Source organism: Microcaecilia unicolor, chromosome 7 (assembly GCF_901765095.1).
Source record: "Microcaecilia unicolor chromosome 7, aMicUni1.1, whole genome shotgun sequence".
Lineage (NCBI taxonomy): Eukaryota > Metazoa > Chordata > Amphibia > Gymnophiona > Siphonopidae > Microcaecilia > Microcaecilia unicolor.
In genome coordinates this window covers 305817532-305845448 of record NC_044037.1, presented here as the reverse complement: position 1 = coordinate 305845448, position 27917 = coordinate 305817532, and the positions used below count along the sequence as shown (strand labels likewise).

At 47.0% G+C, this 27917-nt stretch overlaps 1 protein-coding gene across 4 annotated transcripts in view; it reads left to right on the top strand.

Annotated features, from left to right (window-relative positions):
• TTLL4 (tubulin tyrosine ligase like 4) overlaps positions 1-27917 on the top strand; it is a 171920-nt gene that overhangs the window by 119627 nt on the left and 24376 nt on the right. For all 4 annotated transcript variants that reach the window (XM_030209263.1, XM_030209264.1, XM_030209262.1 and 1 more), the window contains 2 exons: positions 5122-5224; positions 21348-21558. In XM_030209263.1, the coding sequence (XP_030065123.1) occupies positions 5122-5224; positions 21348-21558 (314 nt within the window). The remainder of the gene's footprint in view (positions 1-5121; positions 5225-21347; positions 21559-27917) is intronic.

Below are 27917 nucleotides of genomic sequence, written 5' to 3'. Positions count from 1 at the left end.
TCCTATTTTATAAGCCTCATGAAGGCAAAGAGCTTTGCTTTGCATACGGACATGGTATGTTTTTTTTTCTGTGGGGTTAAACTTCTCAGTTCTCCGTTTTTATATGTTGATTCCCCACTGGGATTTAAATTTGGTCTTGTCTTGTCTACCTTAGTTCAGCCTCCTTTTGAACCTCTGGATTCTTCAACATTAAAAGATATCTTTTTTTTTTTTTTTGTCATTTATTCAGCTAAGTGAATTTCCGAATTATAGGCCTTTTCCTGTAGAGAACCTGTTTTGGTCTTGAGCAGGGAAAAGGTGGTACTTAGACTGGTTCCATTCTTCCTTCCCAAAGTGCTGTCGTCCTTTCACCTGAATCAGAGGCTCTTTACCTGTTTTTCAGGATGTTAAAAATGAGGGTAATAAGTTGCCTTGTACAAATTGGATGTGGGATGCATGTTGAAGTACCTGAAGAGTATGGAGGCAATAAGGAAATCAGATGAGCCCTTTATTCTTTTTGATGGAGCCATAAAGAGGAAGCAGCATAAAAAATGAGTTGCCCAGTGCGTTAAAGAGGCTATATTCTCCATGTTCATCAAACTGCAGAAGTATTTAAAGCTCATTCTACAAGGGGTCAATCAGTTTCTTGGGCAGAGCACAACTTAGTTCCTCCTCATGAAATTTGCAAAGTGGCAACCTGGAAATCTACGCATTCTTTTAACTGTCACTACAGAATTGATATTCAAGCTGAAAGTGATTCAGTTCTTGGGACAAGTGTTACCAGCAGGGGTTTCAGTGTTTCACCCTCACTGAGTACTGCTTTGGTACATCCCAGGTGTCTGGACTGATCTGATGGGACAATAAGGAAGGGTAAATTAGTTCTTACCCAGCAGAGCAACAAGGTGCTCCCATGAATAGCCTAGTGGTCTGTGCAGTGGACTATGAACAAGGGCATCCAGGTCCAAGTCCCACTTTACCTAGTATATTTGTGGAGGAAATTGTGAGCCCTCCAAAACCATCAAATTACCTACTATACCTAAATATAGAAGACACTTGCAAGTGTGAAGGCAATTATAATGGTGTACAGTTAGGTACAGCAGGTTTTATTCTGTTCCTGGAGGGCTCACAATAGAAAGTAAAGGAGTTACGGTGGGAATTGCCATTGGTTAAAGGCTCCTGCACTGACCACTAAGCTGCCCCTCTGATCTGCAGGGATGTCTGTGTGGCCATTTCGCTTAAAATGATGCCAGATAGACATTCTTATGCCTACTTTTTTGGCGTTCATAAGTTGGACGTTTCAGTTTGGAAAATGGCTCTTCTTTTTAGAAGCCTGTGCAAAAACATCCTGCTTTGAGCCATTTTTGAAAGTGAAATCAGATGTTTTTCCTGTTCGAAAATGGCTCTAAAATTGATGGAGTTTTTTGGACATAGTTTTAAAAATATCCCAATTCAGACTTGGACAAGTTATCGAAAATGCCCCTCCATGCTTCCTCATGCCACAAGGATCCTTCAGGAGAAGCCAGAAGGGAAGCGATCCTGTCCTGGCCCATCTAGGTCACATGGGAGTGGAGCAACACACACCCGAGAAGAGGATCCAGGAAGAATGCCAATCCAGGAAGTAGCAGCAGCTCCTCATTCTTACCAGGCATCTGGTACATTCACCATGGAATGATACAAAGACAATTATTATTTGCTCAGTTTTGTTCTCCATTCCTATCTTTAATAATTCTTAACATTCTATTTGCTTTCTTAGCTGCCGCTTCACAGTGAGCAAAGAGGGTTCAACGTATCATCGACACAAAAATCCTTTTCCTGGTCAGTGATTCTTAATGTGGAACTTTGCATCATGTAGCTATAGTTTGGGTTCCTCTTCCCTACAATTCCATTTCTAGCTTTCCTCCTTATACCTGAAAAATAGTTGTGATATCTCTTTATCTCTAGCCATTTTTTTTCCTGCCTGTTCTTCCTCTTGAATTCTTCTGTTTTTCATGGTAATAAATAGAAATAATACAAGTCACAGAAAATAAGATGGTAAAGAAAATAAGAAATGAGTAAATGATGACACATATCAGAATATATCTGTGAAATGTAAAAGCATTCCAGTGACAGTATTATGGGGAAGGTAGGGGAGGGGTTGAGAAACAGGAGGAGAGATGATCAGAGGGTGACAAAGAAATATGTTTTATAATGTGATAGGAAATTCAGATCTTTAAGTCCTGTCTGGTGGGTGCCAAAGTATTTCACCATTTTAACTTCAATGGTTTTATGTTCCTGGATGGTTTTGAAATTTCTTTTTAGTATTATCATTATAAAGTCATTGGTGCAGTGCTCTGTTCTGGCAAAATGCTGTCCTTCAAAGTGTCTGGTTAACACTATAGTTTCTGATGTGTTTTCTGTGTAGAAGGCGATTGAATGCTACCTCTCTTGCTTTTATTTTTTCAGCCACTTGCTTAGAGAACCGTATTGATTTCCTTTTTTCTCTTGCTTTTGTTTACTTTACTTACATACAGATCTGTTGCCATTTTTATAGCTCCTTTCAGCTTAGACCACTGTTTTTCCACTTCTCTTATGTCCTTTAATCTTGTCAACTCTTTCTTCAGGTAATGTCCCCCCCCCCCTTTTTTTTTAAATTAGTCAACATGTTTGAAATTCAAGACTTTGGGTTTTGTGTGTCCGCACTATGCTTTAGCTCTTTTATATCAAACCATACTACTGGTGAGATGGGCACCCACCCAGATGTTGCACACTTTTCTCATTTGTGAGTACTAGATTCAGCATCATCCCTTCCCTCATTGGTTCCATCACCAATTTGTCTGAGCAGAACATTTTGGCAGGCATCCATAATCTGTCTTGCACCTTCCGATCCGGCAGATGAGACGAGACAATCCAATCCACATCCAGAAGGTTGAAATCTCGCAGCAAAAGCACCTCCCCTTTCATTCCCAACTGTTGGATATTTATGACCAGATCTTTGTCCATCTTCTCCGTTTGTGTTAGAGATCTATAGATGACACCTTTATGGATAGGTTTCATCTTCTTTTTTTCCATATTGCTTCCTCCTTTCTCCATGCCCCCCCCCCCCTGCATTTCAGCCACTTTAATATTGTTTTTCTACATAGCGCTATGTGAGGGCAGGAATTGCCAAGCTTAGAGTGTAAGAAGTCTTTCTTGTAAGCTTCCATTCCTTTCCAAATTCAAAAAGGTTTTTCTGGCTATGGAGGGTCCTAAAATGACATGAAGGAGTCAGAGGTGACTATCTTAGGCCACACCAGTAAGAATTCTCTGCTACTAGAGGGGCAACAAACCTCTTGAGGAGGGCATTAGAAGTACAAATCTTTCCAGATAATAGTAGGACGACACAGGTCATGCCTCTAAAGTCCCACACTAAGCGCTTTAGATCAAATGTTCAGGCCAGGAGAGTGTGTGCCTTGAGAAGAAGTTCTGAGAGCTGTCATTGCTTTCTCCCACCCAGTTTAAGGTAGTTCCCACTTGTCTGGATTGGTCTGGCATGGACCTTAAGGAAGGTGAAATTGGTAATATCTAGTAACATTTACAGAAGGAGATTTGGTAAAAGTATAATCTTGACCAGTGTCCTTAATATAGACTTAATGTTACTTCTTGGTCTCCTTCTGTGAGTCATTTGCAGTATTTGCTTCAGTTATGTAATATGTGCTATTGTAGGGGCTCAGTGGTCCCAATATAACACCTTACACTCCACATTAGGCGCAAGAGGGGCTCAGTAGCCCCAACATCACATCTCCTACGCCAATGAAAAAAAAGAGAGCCCTTAATCCCAATACAATACCTCCTATTTCAACTACAATAGCAAGAGAGGCTTGGCAGCCCCAACCACAACCCCTACTCCAGTAGCAAAAAGAAAAACAAGGGGGCCTCAATATAATACCTCCTTCTCCAACTAAAATAGCAAGAGAAGCTCAGCTGCCCCATCACCACACCTCCTACATCCAGTTAAAAGCAAGAGGATCTAGGTGTCCTCAATGCCACACCTCCTGCTACAGCGAAAACAAGTTAGACTCTGTATACAGCCCAAAAGTAAGACCTCCCACACCCCCCCCATAGAAACAAGGAACATTGCTTTGCCATACTGCAACAGACCAAAGGTCCATCAAGCCCAGTATCCTGTTTCCAACAGTGGCCAATCCAGGTCATAAGTACCTGGCAAAACAGCCCCAATACGTTCCCAGCCTCACAAGAACCCCACCCATTATCCTTTTCCAATCCTCGTTTCCCCCTTTATTCTGTGTTCAACAGCTTTCTCCACTTTTTTCTCTCACCCTACACCCCTCTCCCTTATTCTGCTGTCAACTTCTACCACTCTTTCACCACCCACTCTTTTCTCATCCTCTCCTTTTGCTGTACCATCTCTTCCTATCCTGACTCGATCTTGTGCTCCCCTTCTTTTTGTTTCCTAAAATTCCAACCACCCTGCCTCCTCTCTTTTTCTTTCATTTTAACCCTATTCTCCCTTCCTCTTTCCATCCTGTCACCACCCCAAACACTCCCCTCTGTACTTCCAAACCCTTTCCTGCCGAACTATATCCTCTTTACCCTTTTGACTCCAGTCCTCTGTTATCATTCTAAAACCCAACCCCACTTGATCTCTGATTTCATGTTGCTTCTTTTATTATTATGTTAAAGCTCAATGCTCATTATTTGGATTCGGTATTTGTATTCAGCTGAATAGTTAAATACTCTATTTGGTACAGCTCTAGTATAAGTCCTCCTGGGTAGAGAACTACCTGCTATACCTGATTGTATCTCACCTTTAGTCAGATTTGCAGTTAAATTTTTTAAACAATCCAAACGTGTTTCTCATATGAAAGCTTTTGCTAGCACACCGTGAGGCTTATTTTCTAAGCACAGACTTACAAAGTTCCATAGGTTACTATGGAACTTTGTACGAGTAAGTGCTTTGAAAATATGCCTCCACCTGTCTCTAGGCAACTTGGGTAGCAGTAGCTTGGGTTTAATTGACTGTGCTTGTTCCATTTTATCCTCAAAATAACTCTGTGCTCAAAATGGAGGTCATTGTTATGGCTGTGGGCTGCAGACTCCACTGTAGATGGAAAGCTAGGCTTTGTGCACAGGAGAGAATAACTCTTCCATTTTTCCCCTGCTCAGTCTGTCCAGCCTTGAGAAAGAGAAACCCAGGGTCACGATTGATCTCTTCCCAGAGGAGAAGATGAAAAGGGCATATTACCTGAGTCAGAAACTGCCAGATGAGGTAGGAGCACATCCAGTATCATGCAGATGAATATCGCTTTTCTCTTATAACATTTGTTTCTTGTGGATGAGGGTGTGTGGAGCAATCAGGTAATCTCTCATAGTTCAGGGAACTTCTGTGTAGTTCTGTATTCTTGGTATGGTTCAGGGTATGTGCAGGAATTACCATAGATGGTGAGGGAGGGAGTATATGCAAAAATATAATGAGAAAAATAGGCTCTCTGACATTTACTAAGCCCTTGAACACTCCAAACATAATACTGCGTACATGTCCTAAACCACATTCTTTAAACCAGGACAACTTAAGCCATCTCTTTGTCCAAGAATTTCCACAACTCATACTCAGTTTGGTACAGCTGTAGTATAGAGTCTAGTATACGGTCTCCTACTGTATCTTATGCACTGCTTATTATTTTAAATTTACATTTCTGATATCTGTTTATCATCTTATGCACTACTATCTTAAATGTTAAATTCCTGATGTTTGAGTGCTAGCACTGGTTTTGAAGAAATCAGTGATTTATTTCTGTGCTTTGCTGCTTTAAATTTATTTCTGTGCTTTGCTGCTTTAAATATTGGTTGCCTGCCCCCTACATAAGAATATAGAACATAAGAACAGCCATACTGGATCATACCAATGGTCCATCTAGCCTAGTATCCTGTTTCCAAGCAGTGGCCAAGCCAGGTCACAAGTACTTGGCAGAAACCCAAATGGTAGCAATAATCCATGCTACCAATCCTGGGGCAAACAGTTGCTTCCCCATGTCTGTCTAAATAGCAAAAAACAAAAAGGAGGTAAAAACCCTCACGAAACTGTGAGATAGAAAGAAAAAAAGTGAGGAAAATGGATGAGGATACCAAAAATTGTGTTTATTCGCATAAAAAATCAAAATTAAAAAAATAACAATGGTTATATGAAGTATAAAACGGACCGCTGCTACCACATCCTCTGGCAAAAAATTCCAGAGCTTAGCTATTCATTGAGTAAAAAAAAATATTTCGTCCTATGTGTTTTAAAAGTATTTCTGTGTAACTTCCATGAGTGTCCCCTAGTCTTTGTACTTTTGGAACGAGTAAAAAATTGATTTACTTCTACTCGTTCTACACCACTCACAATTTCTCCTCATCCGTCTCTTTTCCAAGCTGAAGGGCGAGAGGCGTTCCATCCCCTTTATCATTTTGATCGCTCTTCTTTGAACCTTTTCTAATTCTGCTATACCTTTTTTGAGATACTGCGACCAGAACTGAACACAGTACTCAAGGTGCGGACACAACATGAAGCAATACAGAGGCATAGTGTTTTCAGTCTTATTTACCATCCCTTTCCTAATAATTCCTAGCATCCTGTTTGCTTTTTTGGCCACTGCCACACACACTGAGCAGAAGATTTCATCGTATTATCTACAATGACACCTAGATCTTTTTCTTGAGTGCTGACCCCCAAGGTGGACCCTAGCATCAGGTAACTATGATTTGGATTATTCTTTCCAGTGTGCATCACCTTGCATTTGTCCACATTAAATTTCATCTGCCATTTGGATGCCCAGTTTTCCAATTTCCTAAGGTCTTCCTGCAATATTTCACACTCTGCATGTGTTTTAACAACCTTGAATAGTTTTGTGTCATCTCAAATTTAATCACCTCACTTATTGTTCCAACTTCATATCTATATATATAAAAGGCACCTCCAACGTTCCAGTGAAGCCTCAAGCCGGAAACTTGAGGCGCCAGAGATATCCGGTTTATCTGAAGGGGGACGTGTGCTGCAGCCTCTCCCCTTCATTAATGCTGGCTGTTGTTAAAAACAGTGATGGGGAACATGCAGGGACGCAGATTCAGGCTGCCTTGCAAACAGGAAATGAGGGCGGGAACTGAAACAAAAACAAAAGCAAAAACAAAGCTTAAAGAACCCTGAAACTGCGTCTGTCCCTACTCCCCTTCACCGTTTTTTTTACAACAGCCAGCACTAATGAAGGGGAGAGCCTGCAGCTCACGTCCCCCTTCACATAGGAGCACAAAAGACTGAAACGTTTCTTTCTCCCAGTCTTTGCAGTCGGCAGCAGCTCACAGGTTCTAAATCTACCCACTTACGAGTCAACTGGGAAATATTACAGCTCAGCCTCTGCACGTACACAGCAGCAGCTTCAGTGCAACACTGAACCGGAGCACGGGCTGCAGCACACGTCCTGCTTGCACTGCGGGGTCACAGACACTGACAGTGGGTGCATGGCACTAGAGAGAGAGTGGGGGGAAGGGGCTCCAGGGATGACAGATGGGGGGAGGGGGTCCTGAGAACTGAGAGGGGGGTCCTCACACCAGTGAGGTGGGGATGGAAGGGGGGTCCTGAGACCATAAATGGGGGGAAGGGCATACAGGACGAGGGGGAGCGGCAGCGACCTCGGGGGGGGGTATGGAGGGGGGAGCACTGCCTACGACGACCTCGGGGGGGGGGGGTTGATGGAAGGAGCGCTGGCACCCTGGGGGGGGTGGAGGGGTCACCAGCGCCGCTTTGACGAAAACCTTGCTAGCGCCCGTTTCATTTGTGCCAGAAACGGGCCTTCTTTATTAATCATTTATAAATATGTTAAAAATAGCACCAGTCCCTGTACTGATCCCTACAGCACTCATAGTAACATAGTAGATGACGGCAGAAAAAGACCTGCACGGTCCATCTAGTCTGCCCAACAAGATAAACTCATATGTGCTACTTCTTGTGTATACCTTACCTTGATTTGTATCTGCCATTTTCAGGACACAGACCGTAGAAGTCTTGCCCAGAACTAGCCTCACTACCCAAACACCAGCCCCGCCTCCCAATCTCGGCTAAGCTTCTGAGGATCCATTCCTTCTGCTAAGGATTCCTTTATGTTTATCCCACGCATGCTTGAACTCCGCTACCGTTTTCATCTCCACCACCTCCCGCGGGAGGGCATTCCAAGTATCTACCACTCTCTCTGTGAAAAAATACTTCCTGACATTTTTCTTGAGTCTGCCCCTCTTCACTCTCATATCATGTCCTCTCGTTCTACCGCCCTCCCATCTCCGGAAAAGGTTCGTTTGCGGATTAATACCTTTCAAATATTTGAACATCTATTGTTTACCCTCCTCCATTGAGAGAAATGACCATTTAACCATACCATCTGTTTTCTGTTCAATAACCAATTCCTAATCCACACCAAAACATTGCCTTCTGTCCCATGACTCTTTTTTCTCAGGAGTCTCTTATGAGGAACTTTATCAAAAGCTTTCTGAAAATCTAGATACACTATATCAACCGTGTATCCACATGTTTATTCACACCTTCAAAGAAATGAAGCAAATTGGATTTTGATTGTGGAGTGGAGGAGTGGCCTAGTGGTTAGGGTGGTGGACTTTGGTCCTGAGGAACTGAGTTTGATTCCCACTTCAGGCACAGGCAGCTCCTTGTGATTCTGGGCAAGTCACTTAGCCCTCCATTGCCCCTTGTAAGCCGCATTGAGCCTGCCATGAGTGGGGAAAGCACAGGGTACAAATGTAACAAAAATAAAATAGATACTATTGGAGATTCTACATGGAATGTTGCTACTACTGAGATTCTGTTGCTACTATTGGAGATTCTACATGGAATGTTGCTATTCCACTAGCAACATTCCATGTAGAAGGCTGCGCAGGCTTCTGTTTCTGTGAGTCTGACGTCCTGCGCGGCCACATTGGTGATCTGCAAGGGCCGACTTCTACATGGAATGTTGCTAGTGGAATAGCAACATTCCATGTAGAATCTCAAATAGTAGCAACAGTGGAGGAGTGGCCTAGTGGTTAGGGTGGTGGACTTTGGTCCTGGGGAACTGAGTTGGATTCCCACTTCAGGCACAGGCAGCTCCTTGTGACTCTGGGCAAGTCACTTAACCCTCCATTGCCCCATGTAAGCCGCATTGAGCCTGCCATGAGTGGGAAAGCGCAGGGTACAAATGTAACAAAAATAAAATAGATACTTTTCTAATGCCTTAGGCGGGGGGACCTCTGTGTGGGAACATTTTCTTTGTGATCTCATTTATAGTTTTGCCTGAGGCCCGTCATTTTCTTTCTGCAGGTGGGCTAGGACATTTGACCTATAATTCCAGCCTACTGGACAGATATTAGCAATAGAGGTATGGCTGGAGGTTCTGTTCATGGTTTTATTTTTATTTTATTCTCTTTAACTTGTAGCCCATATGCTGATGTGTTTTAAGTGAACATTGCTCTTCTATTCTTTGGGGGGGCATCATTGTTCTCCGCCCCCCCCTTTTTTATTTTTTGTAATTTATTGTAATGCATGTCAATCAAACCAGTTTCCTGTATTTTGATGTGTTTTTTTTTTTTTTTGAGGGGGGGGGGTGAAATTTAATTATGTATATTTCCTGATATTCTGTATCTCCCAGAGCCTAGCTTAAATTTTTGGATTTGGGGCAGGGGGAGGTAGGACTGGGGAACATAGCTGTGACTAACCAAATTTCTAGTCTAATAACTGGAACTATATTAATAAGCTTATTTCTAAGGTAGAATTTGTTTTCCACAGGCTGACTGCAGAGTCATGTCAAGACTTAAAATGTCAGAACTATGGCTTAGGTCGGTAGGCCACTTTCTCCACAGAGAAAATTGCAAAGCTGCAACGTGGTCATCTATCCACACATTGACATCTCATTACTGCAGGACACCCAACATGATAGCCAGTTTGGACAGGCAGTCATGAAGACTTTGGTGTCTAGAATCCAACTCCATCCCCCTTACGCCCACTTTTGTTTGGTTCCAGGCTGCACCTTCACAGCTAGCATGTAAACATTTTCAGGTTAATTAACTTCCAGGCCACAACATTTCGTGACCCTATTTTCCTAGCATTGTTGTTTTTTTAATGAGCCTGATAGGTAGGAATTCCCAGCTGTGAGAATATGAAGAAGGCCTGCTTGTCCTTGGAGAAAGCGAAGTTACACACCAGTAGCAAGTGTTCTTCGAGGACAACAGGCCAAGTATTCTCACGAACCCTCCCACCTCCCCTTGGAACTGAATTCTTTAGAAATTGTATATGACTGCGGGACCCTCACTTTGCGTGTTGGGATGCTACTAGAAAGTTCTGGGTCTCGCTATTTAACATCCACAGTGGGCTCCATCAGATGATGTCACCCAGCTGTGAGAATACTTGTCCTGCTGTCCTCGGAGAACACCTGCCATAGGTAAGTAATTTTGCTTTACAGCTTCAGTAAAAATGACCTTAGCACATGGAGAAGACCCACGTAAGGGCACACTAAGGCCACTTTTTTAACTGTAGCTTTGTAAATGGACCCCTTAAACTTTGGCTCCTAATAAAATCACAACAAAGCAGATAACAAGTAGTTTTGGATTTGCATAGTTCATTCAAGGACTTACATCTACAAAATAGAGAAGCAAGGCAGTTTACCACAATATATAGTTAGGAAAAATAACAAAACCTTAGAATTCCCAAAAAAAGAGAGAAGAAAAAGTGAAATCCTGCTATGTTTGCTGGTAAACTACTTCCTCAAAGTGGATCGTCAAAGCATCCTTAAAACAAATGCAGTTCAGCTCCGTCTGAAGATATTGGAGGACTGGGTTTCATTCAAGAGGCCCAACACAGGAGAGTGGTGAGAGCCTTGTTGCTTCCAGGTTGAAGTGGGGAGGAATGGATACATGATTGGTATGGTGTGACTAATAAGAGACAGGTGTGAGAGAGAACAAAAGGTCAGAGAGAAATGAAGGCGTACTAGTAATGGGAACTTTATGTACCAAATATAACACTTTGAAATCAATCTTAGTGGCCACTGGAAGCCAGTTTGCATAGAGAGATTTTATGTGAAATGTAAGCAAACTATTGAAACAAACGAGGATAAACTAAACAAAATAATAGTAAAGTAGTAATAATCCCAATTAAACACATCTTCAGATGTACAGTAACATCTGAAGACATTAAAAACATGCAGCTCACTAGCAATTTATGGAGACGACAACCATAGAATAGTGGTTCTCCATCTTTCTTCTGCTGTCACACCTGACAGACAGTGCTCATATATGTGGCACAATGAACACTAAAATTCACAGCTGAACTCCTAAATATTTCATTAAGTTGACTGTGAATTTGCCCATCATTCAATCCCATATCAAAAAAGCAGTATGCAATTTCTCATTTGTCATACAAAGCAAATATATATTCAGATTCTGGTGTCACCTCAATAATAGCAACACAAAATCCCTCTGCTGCCAGATAGCAGTACTGTGAAGCAATGCAAAACCCTCCAAATAAACCATCGGAAACTACGTAGCAAACAGAACCTATGTACTGTAGACCTACAACATTTCTAAGTGGGGCTGGTGACCAGTTATCGTTGGAGATAGGGGGGAAGCACAAATAGGAACCGGTTTGGGGAATGTCAAGTACCTTACTCTCTGGATCTCAGCTCTCCCCATCTTGCAGCACAGATGGTTAAGGAAGCATAGACTTGCTGTCTACACCGTATTTTATGTGACACACCAGTGTGTTCCAACACACTGGTTGAGAACCACTGCTATAGAAAGATCCTTTACACAAGACCAGCAACGTGGATTTATCCTCTTCTACCAGCAGATGGCAACTGAGAGCCTCCGGTTTGCTGATGATACATTATATAAAGTCCTCTGCAGCCCGCAGCCAGCCAGTATTTCTCAGTCTCCAGCAGACAGTAGACGAGGTACCTGTGTATTCTGGCTCTGGCCCGAAGTATTTTTTTTAGAGGAGATAGGCTGCTGGTGATTCCTTCGTGGCTAAGATTTGGCCCAAGGGTATTTTTTAAAAACTCTAGGATTTGCTGAGGTTGGTCCATAGAGCCTGGGAGTGCTGAACCCCTCCCCTCTAATTTTTGAGAAGAGTATGTGTGCAATACCTATGGTGTGGTCCTCACCTACTGGGGAGGAGGCCTGACATAAGTCTCTTGAAGTGCTGGCTGATTTAAAGTTTTGGAACAAAAAAAGGTAATAGTGTTTCTCCGAGGACAAGCAGGCTGCTTGTTCTCACTGATGGGTTGACGTCCTCGGCAGCCCCCTCCATCGGAAAGTTTACTAGCAAAGGCCTTTGCTAGTCCTCGCGCGCCCATGCGCACCGCGCATGCGCGGCCGTCTTCCCGCCCGAAACTGGCTCGAGCCGGCCAGTCTTCTTTCGTCCGCGCTTGGTACGGTCGTGTTACGCCGTTCGTGCCCCAGAGAGTCGACCTCGCGCGTCCTTTTCGACGTGTTTTTCGCTTTTTTCCTTGAAAAAGTTCGGGAAGCGCTCCGGTAGTGTTCCGGAAGACCCTTTCGGGTTTTCTGCCCTTCCCGTATTTCTCAGTTTTTGCCCCGTAAGTTTTCTTTCGTTGTCGGGGTAGGCCTCTTTTGGCCTCGGTCGAGATTTTCTCCCTCTAAATTTTGGTGCTTCAATTTTCGCCATTTCGGCTTTTGATTTCGCCGGCGTGATTTTTCCGCCCATGACATCGAAGCCTTCCAGCGGCTTCAAGAAGTGCACCCAGTGCGCCCGGGTAATCTCGCTCACTGATAGGCACTCTGCGTGTCTTCAGTGTCTAGGGGCCCAGCACCGCCCTCAGAACTGCAGTCTGTGTTCCCTGTTACAAAGGCGGACTCAGGTAGCGAGATTAGCCCAGTGGAATGTTTTGTTCTCGGGCTCTTCGTCGGCATCGGCACCGGAGGCATCGAGTGCATCGACGTCGTCAGCGTCCGGACCATCTTCCTTGGCTGCCGTTCCATCGACTGCATCGAGGCATCGGACCTCTGCATCGGCGCCGAGGCATCGGGCGACTGCATCGACGTCGGTGGTACCGAGACTTCGTCTGCTGATGTCGTCGGACGGAGGTGCATCGTCAGGAGTGCAGGTGAGGGCTGTCCATTCCCCTGCTGGTGGCGGTGAGCCTTCGGGTGGGTCTCCTCCTACCCTGAGGGCTCCTGCGGTACAGCCCCCCCGGGATCGACCCTCTTCGGTCTCGGCCCCGAGGAAGCGACGGATGGATTCTACGTCCTCCTCGTCAGTGCCGGGGAGCTCCGGTGACATGCTTCGGAAGAAGTCGAAGAAGCAACGACACCGGTCTCCTCCCCATGTCGGCACCGAGAGCTCTGGGTCGCCGAGGGATTCGGCACCCAGCAGGCATCGGCACCGAGAGGACCGCTCACCCTCTGTTCAGGAGGTGTCGATGCGCTCCACTCTGGACAGCCCGGAACAGCCTCCTCGCCCGGAACAGGTTCTGACGTCGACGCCTGCATCGACCTCTCAGCCGTTCTCTGCAGCCGCTCTAAACGAGAGCCTCCGGGCCGTTCTCCCAGATTCTGGGAGAGCTGTTGCGCCCTACCCCTCCGGTACCGGCGGTGCTTGCGCCTCCGGTACCGTCGAGCGTGGCGCCGGCTGGCCCATCGCCCAGGTTGAGGTCCCCGACGTCGGTACCGCGTGCGGTGCCGACAGCGGCCACCTCCCAGGAAGGCTCCCCGACTACGTCGGCGGAGGGAGCTTCGCCGATGCGGGCGAGGGAGTCTACCTCTCGACGCCCCCACCGTGGACGGGGTTCCACCGAGTCGAGCAGGGCGAGGTTGCAGACGCAGGTTCGTGAACTTGTGTCTGACACCGAGGGTGAGGCCTCGTGGGAGGAAGAGGAGGACCCCAGATATTTCTCTGACGAGGAGTCTGAGGGTCTTCCTTCTGATCCCACTCCCTCTCCTGAGAGACAGCTTTCTCCTCCCGAGAGCCTGTCTTTTGCTTCCTTTGTCCGGGAGATGTCTACGGCCATCCCCTTCCCGGTGGTTGTGGAGGACGAGCCCAGGGCTGAAATGTTTGAGCTCCTGGACTATCCTTCTCCACCTAAGGAAGCGTCCACTGTTCCCTTGCACCATGTCCTGAAAAAGACATTGCTTGCGAACTGGACCAAGCCACTAAGTAATCCCCACATTCCCAAGAAGATTGAGTCCCAGTACCGGATCCATGGGGACCCAGAGCTGATGCGCACTCAGTTGCCTCATGACTCTGGAGTTGTGGATCTGGCCCTAAAGAAGGCTAAGAGTTCTAGGGAGCATGCTTCGGCGCCCCCGGGCAAAGACCCTAGAACCTTAGACTCCTTTGGGAGGAAGGCCTACCATTCTTCTATGCTCGTGGCCAAGATCCAGTCTTACCAGCTCTACACGAGCATACACATGCGGAACAATGTGCGGCAGTTGGCGGGCTTGGTTGATGCTTTTCCCCCTGAGCAAGCCAAGCCTTTTCAGGAGGTGGTCAGGCAGCTGAAGGCGTGCAGAAAATTCCTGGCCAGAGGAGTTTATGACACTTTTGATGTTGCGTCCAGGGCCGCTGCTCAAGGTGTGGTGATGCGCAGGCTCTCATGGCTGCGTGCCGCCGACCTGGAGAATAGACTCCAGCAGCGGATTGCGGACTCGCCTTGCCGTGCGGATAACATTTTTGGAGAAAAAGTCGAGCAGGTGGTAGAGTCTCTCCACCAGCGGGACACCGCATTCGACAAGTTCTCCCGCCGGCAGCCTTCAGCCTCTACCTCTACAGGTAGACGATTTTTGGGGGGAAGGAAGACTGGTCCCTATGCTTCTGGTAAGCGTAGGTACAATCCTCCTTCCCGACAGCCTGCGGCCCAGGCTAAGCCCCAGCGCGCTCGCTCTCGTCAGCAGCGTGCGCCTCAGCAAGACCCCGCGGCTCCCCAGCAAAAGCAAGGGGCGAGCTTTTGACTGGCTCCAGCAGAGCATAGCCGACATCCAAGTGTCAGTGCCGGGCGACCTGCCGGTCGGGGGGAGGTTGAAAGCTTTTCACCAAAGGTGGCCTCTCATAACCTCCGATCAGTGGGTTCTCCAAATAGTCCGGCAGGGATACACCCTCAATTTGGCCTCAAAACCTCCAAATTGTCCACCGGGAGCTCAGTCTTACAGCTTCCAGCACAAGCAGGTACTTGCAGAGGAACTCTCCGCCCTTCTCAGCGCCAATGCGGTCGAGCCCGTGCCATCCGGGCAAGAAGGGCTGGGATTCTATTCCAGGTACTTCCTTGTGGAAAAGAAAACAGGGGGGATGCGTCCCATCCTAGACCTAAGGGCCCTGAACAAATATCTCGTAAAAGAAAAGTTCAGGATGCTTTCCCTGGGCACCCTTCTCCCCATGATTCAGCAAAACGATTGGCTATGCTCTCTGGACTTGAAGGATGCCTACACACACATCCCGATACTGCCAGCTCACAGGCAGTATCTGCGATTTCAGTTGGGCACACGCCACTTCCAGTACTGTGTGCTACCCTTTGGGCTCGCCTCTGCGCCCAGGGTGTTCACAAAGTGCCTAGCTGTGGTAGCAGCGGCACTTCGCAGGCTGGGGGTGCACGTGTTCCCATATCTCGACGATTGGCTGGTGAAGAACACATCCGAGGCAGGAGCCCTGCAGTCCATGCAGATGACTATTCGCCTCCTGGAGCTACTGGGGTTTGTGATAAATTACCCAAAGTCCCATCTTCTCCCAGTGCAGAAACTCGAATTCATAGGAGCCCTGCTGGATTCTCGGACAGCTCGCGCCTATCTTCCAGAGGCGAGAGCCAACAACTTGTTGTCCCTCGTCTCGCGGGTGCGTGCGTCCCAGCAGATCACAGCTCGGCAGATGTTGAGATTGCTGGGCCACATGGCCTCCACAGTTCATGTGACTCCCATGGCCCGCCTCCACATGAGATCTGCTCAATGGACCCTAGCCTCCCAGTGGTATCAGGCCGCTGGGGGTCTAGAGGACGTGATCCACCTGTCCACGAGTTTTCTCAAATCCCTGTATTGGTGGACGATTTGCTCCAATTTGACTCTGGGACGTCCCTTCCAAATTCCTCAGCCACAAAAAGTGCTGACCACGGATGCGTCTCTCCTGGGATGGGGAGCTCATGTCGATGGGCTTCACACCCAAGGAAGTTGGTCCCTCCAAGAACGCGATCTACAGATCAATCTTCTGGAGTTGCGAGCGATCTGGAACGCTCTGAAGGCTTTCAGAGATCGGCTGTCCCACCAAATTATCCAAATTCAGACAGACAACCAGGTTGCCATGTACTATGTCAACAAGCAGGGGGGCACCGGATCTCGCCCCCTGTGTCAGGAAGCCGTCAGCATGTGGCTCTGGGCCCGCCGTCTCGGCATGGTGCTCCAAGCCACATATCTGGCAGGCGTAAACAACAGTCTGGCCGACAGACTGAGTCGGATTATGCAACCTCACGAGTGGTCGCTCAACTCCAGAGTGGTGCGCCAGATCTTCCAAGCGTGGGGCACCCCCTTGGTGGATCTCTTCGCATCTCGAGTGAACCACAAAGTCCCTCAGTTCTGTTCCAGGCTTCAGGCCCCCGGCAGACTAGCATCGGATGCCTTCCTTCTGGATTGGGGGGAGGGCCTGCTGTATGCTTATCCTCCCATCCCTCTGGTGGGGAGGACTTTGTTGAAACTCAAGCAAGACCGAGGCACCATGATTCTGATTGCTCCTTTTTGGCCGCGTCAGATCTGGTTCCCCCTTCTTCTGGAGTTATCCTCCGAAGAACCGTGGAGATTGGAGTGTTTTCCGACCCTCATCACACAGGACGAGGGGGCGCTTCTGCATCCCAACCTCCAGTCTCTGGCTCTCACGGCCTGGATGTTGAGGGCGTAGACTTTGCCTCTTTGGGTCTGTCAGAGGGTGTCTCCCGCATCTTGCTTGCTTCCAGGAAAGACTCCACTAAGAGAAGTTACTTCTTCCATTGGAGGAGGTTTGCCGTCTGGTGTGACAGCAAGGCCCTAGATCCTCGCTCTTGTCCTACACAGACCCTGCTTGAATACCTTCTGCACTTGTCTGAGTCTGGTCTCAAGACCAACTCTGTAAGAGTTCACCTTAGTGCAATCAGTGCATACCATTACTGTGTGGAAGGTAAGCCGATCTCAGGACAGCCTTTAGTTGTTCGCTTCATGAGAGGTTTGCTTTTGTCAAAGCCCCCTGTCAAGCCTCCTACAGTGTCATGGGATCTCAATGTCGTTCTCACCCAGCTGATGAAACCTCCTTTTGAGCCACTGAATTCCTGCCATCTGAAGTACTTGACCTGGAAGGTCATTTTCTTGGTGGCAGTTACTTCAGCTCGTAGAGTCAGTGAGCTTCAGACCCTGGTAGCCCAGGCCCCTTACACCAAATTTCATCATAACAGAGTAGTCCTCCGCACTCACCCTAAGTTCTTGCCAAAGGTCGTGTCGGAGTTCCATCTGAACCAGTCAATTGTCTTGCCAACATTCTTTCCCCGTCCCATTCCTGCCCTGCTGAACGTCAGCTGCACACATTGGACTGCAAGAGAGCATTGGCCTTCTACCTGGAGCGGACACAGCCCCACAGACAGTCCGCCCAATTTTTTGTTTCTTTTGATCCCAATAGGAGGGGAGTGGCTGTAGGGAAACGCACCATATCCAATTGGCTAGCAGATTGCATTTCCTTCACTTACGCCCAGGCGGGGCTGGCTCTTGAGGGTCATGTCACGGCTCATAATGTTAGAGCCATGGCTGCGTCGGTAGCCCACTTGAAGTCAGCCTCCATTGAAGAAATTTGCAAAGCTGCGACGTGGTCATCTGTCCACACATTCACATCTCATTACTGCCTGCAGCAGGATACCCGACGCGACAGTCGGTTCGGGCAGTCAGTTCTTCAGAACCTGTTTGGGCTTTAGGATCCAACTCCACCCCCCGAGGGCCCTGTTTGTTCTGTTCCAGGCTGCACTCTCAGTTAGTTGGTAAATTTTTTAGGTCAATCTCAGTTATGTCCTCGCCGTTGCGAGGCCCCATTGACCATGGTTGTTGTTTTGAGTGAGCCTGGGGGCTAGGGATACCCCATCAGTGAGAACAAGCAGCCTGCTTGTCCTCGGAGAAAGCGAATGCTACATACCTGTAGAAGGTATTCTCCGAGGACAGCAGGCTGATTGTTCTCACAAACCCGCCCGCCTCCCCTTTGGAGTTGAGTCTTCCCTTGAAGTGTATTGTCTTGCTACATACTGGACTGGCCGGCTCGAGCTGGTTTCGGGCGGGAAGACGGCCGCGCATGCGCGGTGCGCATGGGCGCGCGAGGACTAGCAAAGGCCTTTGCTAGTAAACTTTCCGATGGAGGGGGCTGCCGAGGACGTCAACCCATCAGTGAGAACAATCAGCCTGCTGTCCTCGGAGAATACCTTCTACAGGTATGTAGCATTCGCTTTAAGAGCCTACAAAATAAAGCAACCTGAGCAATGTCAGCAGCTGAGGGTGTCTGGGTCTGGTTCTCTTGCAGGTGTTTTGTGGCAGGAGGACTTAGTCTTGCTACTGCTTAGACCTGTAGCAGGCAAGAGCTGTTCTTCTAATAGCAGCTCAGTCTGACCACAGTAAGTGCAGTGTGTCCTGTAGCAGCCGCTGCTCCAGAGTCAGATCGAGCAGCCAGTGCTGTTCTTGCGAGAAGGAGCTACAGGTACTAAAAGTAGTGGTCCCAGTGGAGACTGCAAAAATAGCTATTGCTGGTATTTTTTTTGTTACATTTGTACCCCGCGCTTTCCCACTCATGGCAGGCTCAATGCGGCTTACATATACAGGTACTTATTTGTACCTGGGGCAATGGAGGGTTAAGTGACTTGCCCAGAGTAACAAGGAGCTGCCCGTGCCTGAAGTGGGAATCGAACTCAGTTCCCCAGGACCAGAGTCCACCACCCTAACCACTAGGCCACTCCTCAGTAGTGCTGTGATTGGATTTGTGGTAGCTCAAAGGATTCCCTTATCTGCAGAGGTGGCAGTTTTGGTGAGAATTGATGCCATCATGTCTTAAGCAACAATAGAGCATGGTGGTTTTGAGGAGCCTTCATTATTGAGTCCAGCTGGTTCCTTAGAGGCTGGTGCTTCCTATGGTGGAGACAGGACTCTTGCAGCTAGAATGCTTTTGCACCCAAGTTCATGTTGCTCATGCATTAGACGTTCTGTCTGAAGGATCTAGAGGGGCAACCCAGAGAGGAACCATCAGCCTCGAAGAAACCTTGGCTGCAGTCCTTTGAGCTAGAGGAGGAGGGTTTCTCAGAGTCACTAACATCTCACTAGCAGTTTATAAAGACAAACAATAACCACAGAAGGATGTGTTCAAAGGAGCTTAAAATTATCAGCATATAATGCAGAGCTCCTAGTAAACTTTCCATAAGGTTTCCTAGCCCACGTTAATGATATGATATGACAGTGTTTATAGTTTGCCAACTCCCAACGAAATTGGTTCAAAGCGAATTACAACACATTAAAAATCAATAAACTTCAGAGAAAAAATTAGTTTTCAAACTTTTTCAGAAAGAAAAATTTGTAGGCATAGTTTTAAGCTCTAAAGGTAATGAATTCCAGGTCTGGACTGCTTAATATATAGTAACATAGTCTGTGACGGCAGATAAAGATCTGTGTGGTCCATCCAGTCTGCCCAGCATGATAAACTCATCACACATGGTATGTAATACTTCATATATATCTCTGTCTTGATCTGTCCTTGCCATTTCCAGGGCACAGGCCATATAAGTCTACCCAACACTGTTCTTTTACCAAAATGTCTGATGTTAAGTTATGCTCCAACTCATTCATATCTATTCAGTCACGATCAGGGCACAGACCATAGACTTTTGCCCAGCACTGGCTTGGCTTCCCAGTTACCGGTGTTGCTGCCCAATCTCTGTTAAGATTCAGTGGATCCATTCCTTCTAAACAGGATTCCTTTATGCTTATCCCACATGTTTTTGAATTCCGTTACCGTTTTCATCTTCACCACCTCCTGCGGGAGGGCATTCCAGGTATCTACTACCCTGTCCGTGAAAGAATGCTTCCTGACATCATTCCTGAGCTTGCTCCCCTTCAATCTCAATTTATGTCCTACTTCCTTCTCATCTCTAAAAGAGAACTGTAAAGACCTTTTATATTTGATTCTTAATATAGAGGGAAAATAGAGCAAACATGATCTTCCTGCTCTAGAAGTAGATGGAGACACTGGAAATGTAAATAAATTTGTTATGTAATCTGGGCATGATCCATCAAAAAGTTTGTAAACCCAGCATGCCAATTTATAGGATATACGAGCCTTAACAGGGAGCCAGTGCAAGCTGAACTAGCAAGGAGTGGCATGGCCAGATCCTTTTTTTTTTTTATAATACCAAAAATCAAGTTGTTTATAGTGTTTTGCAATACTTGTAAACGGGAGAATTCCTCAGCTGATAGGCATTATAAACCGTTAAGTAATCTAAATATGATAAAACAGCAGACTGAACCAAAACAGAAAAATGCTTTTCAACAAAGAACGAACACTTCTAAATTGATGTAATTTGAAAAATACTGATTTGATCACTGCATTAACTTGAGGTGTTAAAGATAAGGTGGTGTCTAAAAGTACTCCCAAGAACTTTGCAGACTTTCTCCACTTTCAGTATCATATTATTAGCTAATGTCAGTTCTGACAGACTAGATATTTATACTCGGTGTAGTCAAACTTGTGCCATGTGTCTATAAAATAGGTGCCTTCTTTTCCTGTTAATCTAGGCACCCTGTTATAAAATTAGTCCCCATGAATTCTGCCTAAAGTGGAATGCGAAGGATATGTGGGGATTGGGGGAACTGCCTTGCTTCCTTTGGGTGATGGGGAATATATAAAGAGTAATGTTGTGCACTCCACCTGCGCTTAGGAGTGGAGAGAAGCACTTTGCTGTCCTTGGGTGAATGGGGAACGGGTGGGTCTAGAAGGCAGTACTTCTGGCTTTGGGTGAATGGGGAATGGGTGGGTCTAGAGCAGAGCATCTTTGGCTCTGGATGAGTGGGGAATGGATGGGAGTAGGGGGAGTGTCTCCTATCAGGTTGGGGTGAGTGTGGAGAGAGCAACTCTGGGTCTGGGTAAGTATGGGAATGGGTAGGAGTTAAGGGAGTGTCTTTTGTCAGCTCTGGGTGAATGGGGTAAGGGTGAGTGTGGAGGGAGCACCCCTGCTGGCTCTGGGTGAATGGAAGGGTCTGGAGGGGAGACCTCTGGCTCAGAATGGGGAATAGGTTCATGTGGAGGGAGCACTTCTGTTGGCTCTGGATAAGTTGTGACGAGAGAGTGCCTCTTGCTAGCTCTGGATGGTTTACATTGGACTCCATTATTTTTTGTCCTGCTGCAGGATTTCTATTCATCCATCCTAGACACTCTGACACCTGATGATGTGCGAATCCTTGTAGAAACAGAGGATGAATTTACCCGGCGTGGTTGCTTTGAACGAGTGTTCCCATCTCCCATCTCTAGCAGATACCTACGTTTTTTTGAGCAACTCCGCTACTTAAATATTCTCACCGACCAGTGGGAGCAGAAATACTACTGGAACAAAGAGAGAGGTGAGGGATGGCAGCAGCCTAGAGCTTAGATTGTGCATTGATAACCAGGTGTCCTCTATTCCATTTGAGTGTATAATTCATTCTTTTCTAAAACTGTAACTGGAGCATCGCTAAAAGCTGGTTTGCTGGGCAGGGCTGGCCTGAAGGTATCAAATATGCACCTTCCCTCCTATTCCCTGAGGTGGCTGAATGCACTACCCCCTTTTGTCCAGCATCTCCTCTTCCCTTCCCTCCCCTCCTTGTGTCCAGCATCTCTCTTCTTAACCTTCTTATCTATATTGTTGCTGCTCCCATTCACCAAACCAGCAGGATTATCCAAGCCACTTACTGTACAAGGCATCCACCTAGGGCAGCAGAGGTTTGGTTACAGTAGTGCAAATCCTGCACAGGAGAGAGAGCTCCCTCCCCTTCCCTTCCTCCTGCTGAACCTGCAACAAACTTAACTCCTCCCAAGCTGGTCCCAACACTATGAAAGCACTTAGCACTGTATGGGCCCTTCAAATGCAGGCCTGTGCTCGTGCTGCTGTGTGCCTCCCTATTCCAGCGCAGACTTTTTGTTAAAGGGAGCAGCACAGATGCCACACAGCACTCAGTGCATTCATAACCAGCCCAGCTCAGAAGAAGGTAGGGTTGTGGCAGGAGACCCAGGAGGGGGAAGGGAAGAGGAGGAGATGCTGACCACCTGGGAAGGGGATGTAGGGAGAGGGAAGATGCTGGCACGTTTGGGGGGTATAGGAAGAATGAGGAATGCTGGCTATGTGTGGGGGAGGGTTGTTTAGGGAGAAGGGGAGAAGCTGGCTCCCTGGGGGTAGGCAGTAAAAAGGGAGATAGTGAACTGGGGGGGGGGGGGGGGAGCTTTAGCTATGAAGGAGGGAGGACACGTACATCTTAAGGTTTGCTTATGGCATCATATACCCCTTCTGCTGACCCTGCAGGCCATCCCAAAATCAAAGTGAGATCGGCCAACGTGGGTCCTTGAGCACACGCTAAAGATCTGGAGGGGGAAGAATAAGGCAAGCCTTGAGTACATGCATCAACTTAAGGCCCTGGGCCAGCCATTCTCACTTTGCTTTAGCACTACCCCTGTATTTGTGCAACCCTAGGCAGATGCCAGGTTGTAGGGCCAGCCTTATTGCTGGGGACAGAAAGCAGGAAGCATAGACTCAAGTTGAAAGCAATTTTTGCACCTTATTTTGCACAGGCTTTCATATACTCCCAGTGATATTGTTAGGGCGTGACAGTTGGTTACTCCCACAGGATGGGTTTTGTGATCTGGTTTGACTTTGTAAAACATGAGTTCAGACTGGGTGCATGACCTATAATGTGGTTTAGTTGCCCCCAGAAAAACTGAGGGTAAATTTGTAGGTCAGGGCCTTGACCACTGAGAGGGACCAATGGTCAAACAGTCATTACACTTCTTGGCCACTGCTGGACACTCACCTCTCATAAGAGAAAGGAAGACTTACAAACTCAGCATAGATTCTAAAACAGCAGTTTATATATTTTAAAAATTGGCGGCAATATACCTTTTGCATCATGCTGAACCAGGGAATCTCTGAACTCTGCCCTCGAGTACCCACTTAGCTATAGCAATTTTTAGAATTTCCCCAATGAATAGGCATGATGTGTTTGCATGCAAATGCATCTCTTGGATATCCTGAACACCCAACTGTTGTGGCCTTCAAGGATAGAGTTTGGGGATTCTGGAGCTACATGATTGATTCATAACTGGCCCAGAGCAAAGTTTCAAGCTCCAGAGCAGTGTCATATCTGAGCTGATTGGTGTTTGAGATGTCCTTTTTATGAATACAGAACGCTGTAACTGAAGCAGTGTTAAGAACATAAGAATAGCCATAATGGGTCTTACTGGTCCTTAATTTACCAGATCATCATTATGATTTAAAAAATCATCATTATATTGACCACCCTCCAATTGTCAGGTACTGCGGACAGTTTTAACAGGTTACAGATCCCTAACAACAGATCAGCAATTTCATGTTTAAGTTCTTTCAGTACCCTGGGTTCATACCCTCCAGTCCAGATGATTTACTACTCTTTATTTTGTCATTTTGGCTCTGTCCATCTTCCAGGTGGTTATGTTACCGAGTCTTCTATTCTGCCACTACCTTTCAAGTTCAAGGCAGATTCCATTAAACAAGAGATCAGACTAATTTGTCCAAGAATTATAACAGTGAATAATCAATTATACCCGGAGAAATTACAGTGAAAATAAGAAACAATTAGCTTGGATCATAATCTAATAAACCAAATTAACGAAAAAAGAATGTTTTCAAAAATTTCCTAAAGCATAAATATTGTCTGCAAGATCTTAATAAAAGAGGTAGTGTACTCTATTTTTATTATTATTATTTATTGCATTTGTACCCCACATTTTCCCACCTTTTTGCGGGTTCAGTGTGGCTTAATTTCTGCCATCCAATCTTGTATTCATAAAGCAAGGTTTACCGAGATTTCATAAAGAAAGTTTCACCTTTGAAAACCATTTCTGGTACAGCTAGATCTTTTACATTTTCTTCAGGACAAGCAGTCTTGCTTATTCTCACAAGTGGGTAGATGCCGATCCGCGTTGCCAAAACTAGAGCTTTGAAGAGCGTGAACTGCACGCCATCACGTATGTGAGAGTACCTTCCCGCTGCACGAATGTGACTCACTCAGTTTCACTTTTTACATGTGAGGAGCAGCTGCTTTTAGTGGTTCTCCTCACATGCCTGGTTTAGAGTGATTTCTTATTTTTTTGAGTGCCTTCAGCCTTTTATCAGATCCTGCTCCCGCATTGGCCCAAACAGTTCTGCAACCTGTGCCTCAGCTGATGCCGCAGTCTTTCCCGATGTTGGCCCTCGATGAGCGCATCCGGGCCTTCCTTCCTGAGCTTTTGGCTGGCCTAATGCAGGGATATGCATCGGTATCGGGGGGTGCTTGCGTCTACCATATCTTTCGCTGTGGCCCCATCTGGCCCTCAGCTTGCTGTGTGACCTCTGATGCCGGCGCCGCTTGTGGCCCCGGTATCAACTGCCACCCAGGCTGGTATCCCCTCGATGTCAGTGGAGGAAGTTTCACCGGAGTCGATACGGGAATCAGTATCTCAACGCCATTCTCTCGGTCTCAGACATCCCTTTGAGAGGTTTTATCCGACACCGACGAGGAGCATTCATGTGAATCAGAGGAGGATCCCAGGTACTTTTCCTCCTCCGAATCTTATGAGATCCCTTCTGAGTCCTCCTCACCACCTGAGAGAGGACTGTCTCCACCCGAGAGCCTCTCTTTTACATCTTTTATGAGGGAAATGGCTGAAGCTATTCCATTCCCCATAGAAGTGGAGGATGAGCCCAGGGCCAAGATGCTCAAGGTCCTGGACTATACCTCCCCTTCTAAGGAGGCTGTGACGACTCCTCTCCACGAGGTACTCCAGGCAGTCCTCGTACGGAACTGGGTGTCCCCTCTATCTGTCCCTGTGGTCCCCAAGAAGATTGACACCCAATATAGGATCCACAATGAACCTGGATTTTTAAGGTCCCAGTTACCTCTTGATTCCATGGTAGTGGACTCCGCTCTCAAAAGAGCCAGGAGTGCTAGGGACTATGCCTTGGGTCCCCCAGGCAGAGAAGCTAGGACCCTGGATTCTTTTGGGAGGAAGCTGTATCAGGCCTCTATTTTCATCTCCCATATCCAGTCATACCAACTCTTCACGAGCGTGTACTTGTGGAACTTGGTGAGGCAGCTGTCGGACTTGGTTGATGCACTCCCTCCGGAGCAGATGGAGCCTTTTCGCCAGTTGGTCAAGCAGTAGAAGGTGTGTCGCAAGTTCATGGCCAGGGGCACTTACGACACTTTTGATGTGGTGTCCAGGATCTCTGCCCAAGGTATAGCAATGCGCAGACTCTCATGGCTGCGTGTTTCTGACCTGGAACATTCAGGATGCTGGGCTCGATGGACCTTTGGTGTTTCCCAGTATGGCAATACTTACGTACTTATGTAGGTTGGCAGATGCCCCTTGCCAGGGGGATAACCTTTTTGGAGAGGAGGTTGCTGACCAAATCAAGAAGCATACAGATACCATATCTTCTCTCTCCTGCCGGGCATCTTCTGCAACTGCCTCCTCATCTAGGAGATTTTTTGGTAAGTCGCGGCGTGGTCCCTACTAGTACTCTAGGCGTAGGTACACTCCTGTGGCTCATCAGCCTGCTCATGCTTCACTCCAGTCATTAGCTCAGATTTGTTCATGTTATGATCACTGTTTCCCAGCAGATCCAACATAGTTACCTCTCATACTAAGCCCTGCATTCTACACTCACACATGTGAAAGACTAGCTACCTCTGCTCCAAATCCCCGGAGTACACAAAATCCCATGCAGTTTTGCCATACATTGGCAAAACTGGACGCACCATAGAGGAATGTCTACAAGAGCACGAGAGACACCACAAGCTCTGCAACATAGAAAAATCAGCAGTAGCCCTTCATGCTAAGGCAATTGGTCATACATTTAGATTTGAGGGCACAAAAGATTTGGAGAAGATCGTTGGTGGCTGAGAAGAATCAGAAGCAATAGAGATAGCAATACTCCCTAATAACTTCAATAGCTCATCCTAAAGGAGGAGTAGCCTACTACTACTACTACTATTTAACATTTCTAAAGCGCTACTAGGGTTACGCAGCGCTGTACAGTTTAACAAAGAAGGACAGTCCCTGCTCAAAGGAGCTTACAATCTAAAGGACGAACTGTCAAGCTGGGTAGTCTAGATTTCCTGAGTAGAGGTAAAAGGTTAGGTGCCAAAGGCAACATTGAAGAAGTGGGCTTTGAGCAAGGATTTGAAGATGGGCAGGGAGGGGGCTTGGTGTATGGGCTCAAGGAGTTTATTCCAAGCATAGGGTGAGGCGAGGCAGAAAGGGCGGAGCCTGGAGTTGGCAGTGGTGGAGAAGGGTGCTGAGAGGAGGGATTTGTCCTGTGAGCGGCGGTTTCGGGTAGGAACGTAAGGGGAGATGAGGGTAGAGAGGTAAGGAGGGGCTGCAGATCGAGTGCATTTGTAGGTTAGTAGGAGAAGCTTGAACTGTATGCGGTACTGATCGGAAGCCAGTGAAGTGACTTGAGGAGAGGGGTGATATGAGCATATCGGTCCAGGCAGAAGATAAGACGCGCAGCAGAGTTCTGAACGGATTGAAGGGGGGATAGATGGCTAAGTGGGAAGCCAGTGAGGAGTAGGTTGCAGTAGTCAAGGCGAGAGGTAATGAGAGAGTGGACGAGGGTTCGGGTGGTGTGCTCAGACAGGAAAGGGCGAATTTTGCTGATGTTATAGAGAAAGAAGCGACAGGTCTTGGCTATCTGCTGGATATGCACAGAGAAGGAGAGAGAGGAGTCGAAGATGACTCCGAGGTTGCGGGTAGATGAGACGGGGAGGATGAGGGTGTTATCAACTGAGATAGAGAGTGGCGGGAGAGGAGAAGTGGGTTTGGGTGGAAAGACAATAAGCTTGGTCTTGGCCATGTTCAGTTTCAGGTGGCGGTTGGACATCCAGGCAGCAATGTCGGATAAGCAGGCCGATACTTTGGCCTGGGTTTCCACAGTGATGTCTGGCGTGGAGAGATAAAGCTGGGTGTCGTCAGCATAAAGATGATATTGGAAGCCATGAGATGAGATCAGCGAGCCCAGGGAAGAGGTGTAGATTGAAAAAAGGAGAGGTCCAAGGACGGATCCCTGAGGAACTCCAACAGAGAGCAGGATGGGGGTGGAGGAAGATCCATGGGAATGTACTCTGAAGGTACGGTGAGAGAGATAAGAGGAGAACCAGGAGAGGACAGAGCCCTGGAACCCAAATTAGGACAGTGTGGCAAGAAGTAAATTGTCGAGGAGGATGAGGATGGAGTAGTGACCTTTGGATTGGCAAGGAACAGGTCATTACAGACTTTAGCCTAGTAGTTAGTGCAGTGGACTTTGATCCTGGAGAACTGAGTTCGATTCCCACTGCAGCTCCTTGTGACTCTGGGTAAGTCACTTAACCCTCCATTGCCCCTGGTACAAAATAAGTACCTGAATATATGTAAACTGCTTTGAATGTAGTTGCAAAACCTTAGAAAGGCGGTATATCAAGTCCCATTTCCCTTCCCTAAACAAAGCATGGCAACCACTCACTCAAAAGAAATTTAGTGCATAAAGGACTGGTGCCGAGGACAAACGTCTTCTCTCCCCCCTCCCCCCCACCAAAAATATTGTAGAATATAACCTACTAAATCCCCCCCCCCCCCCCACACACACACACAAGAGATAGACTGTCCCAATGAATTTGCAGCCTCATTCCCGCCAGACTTCAAAATTGTGACCAACAAACTTTCCCTCCAAAATTCA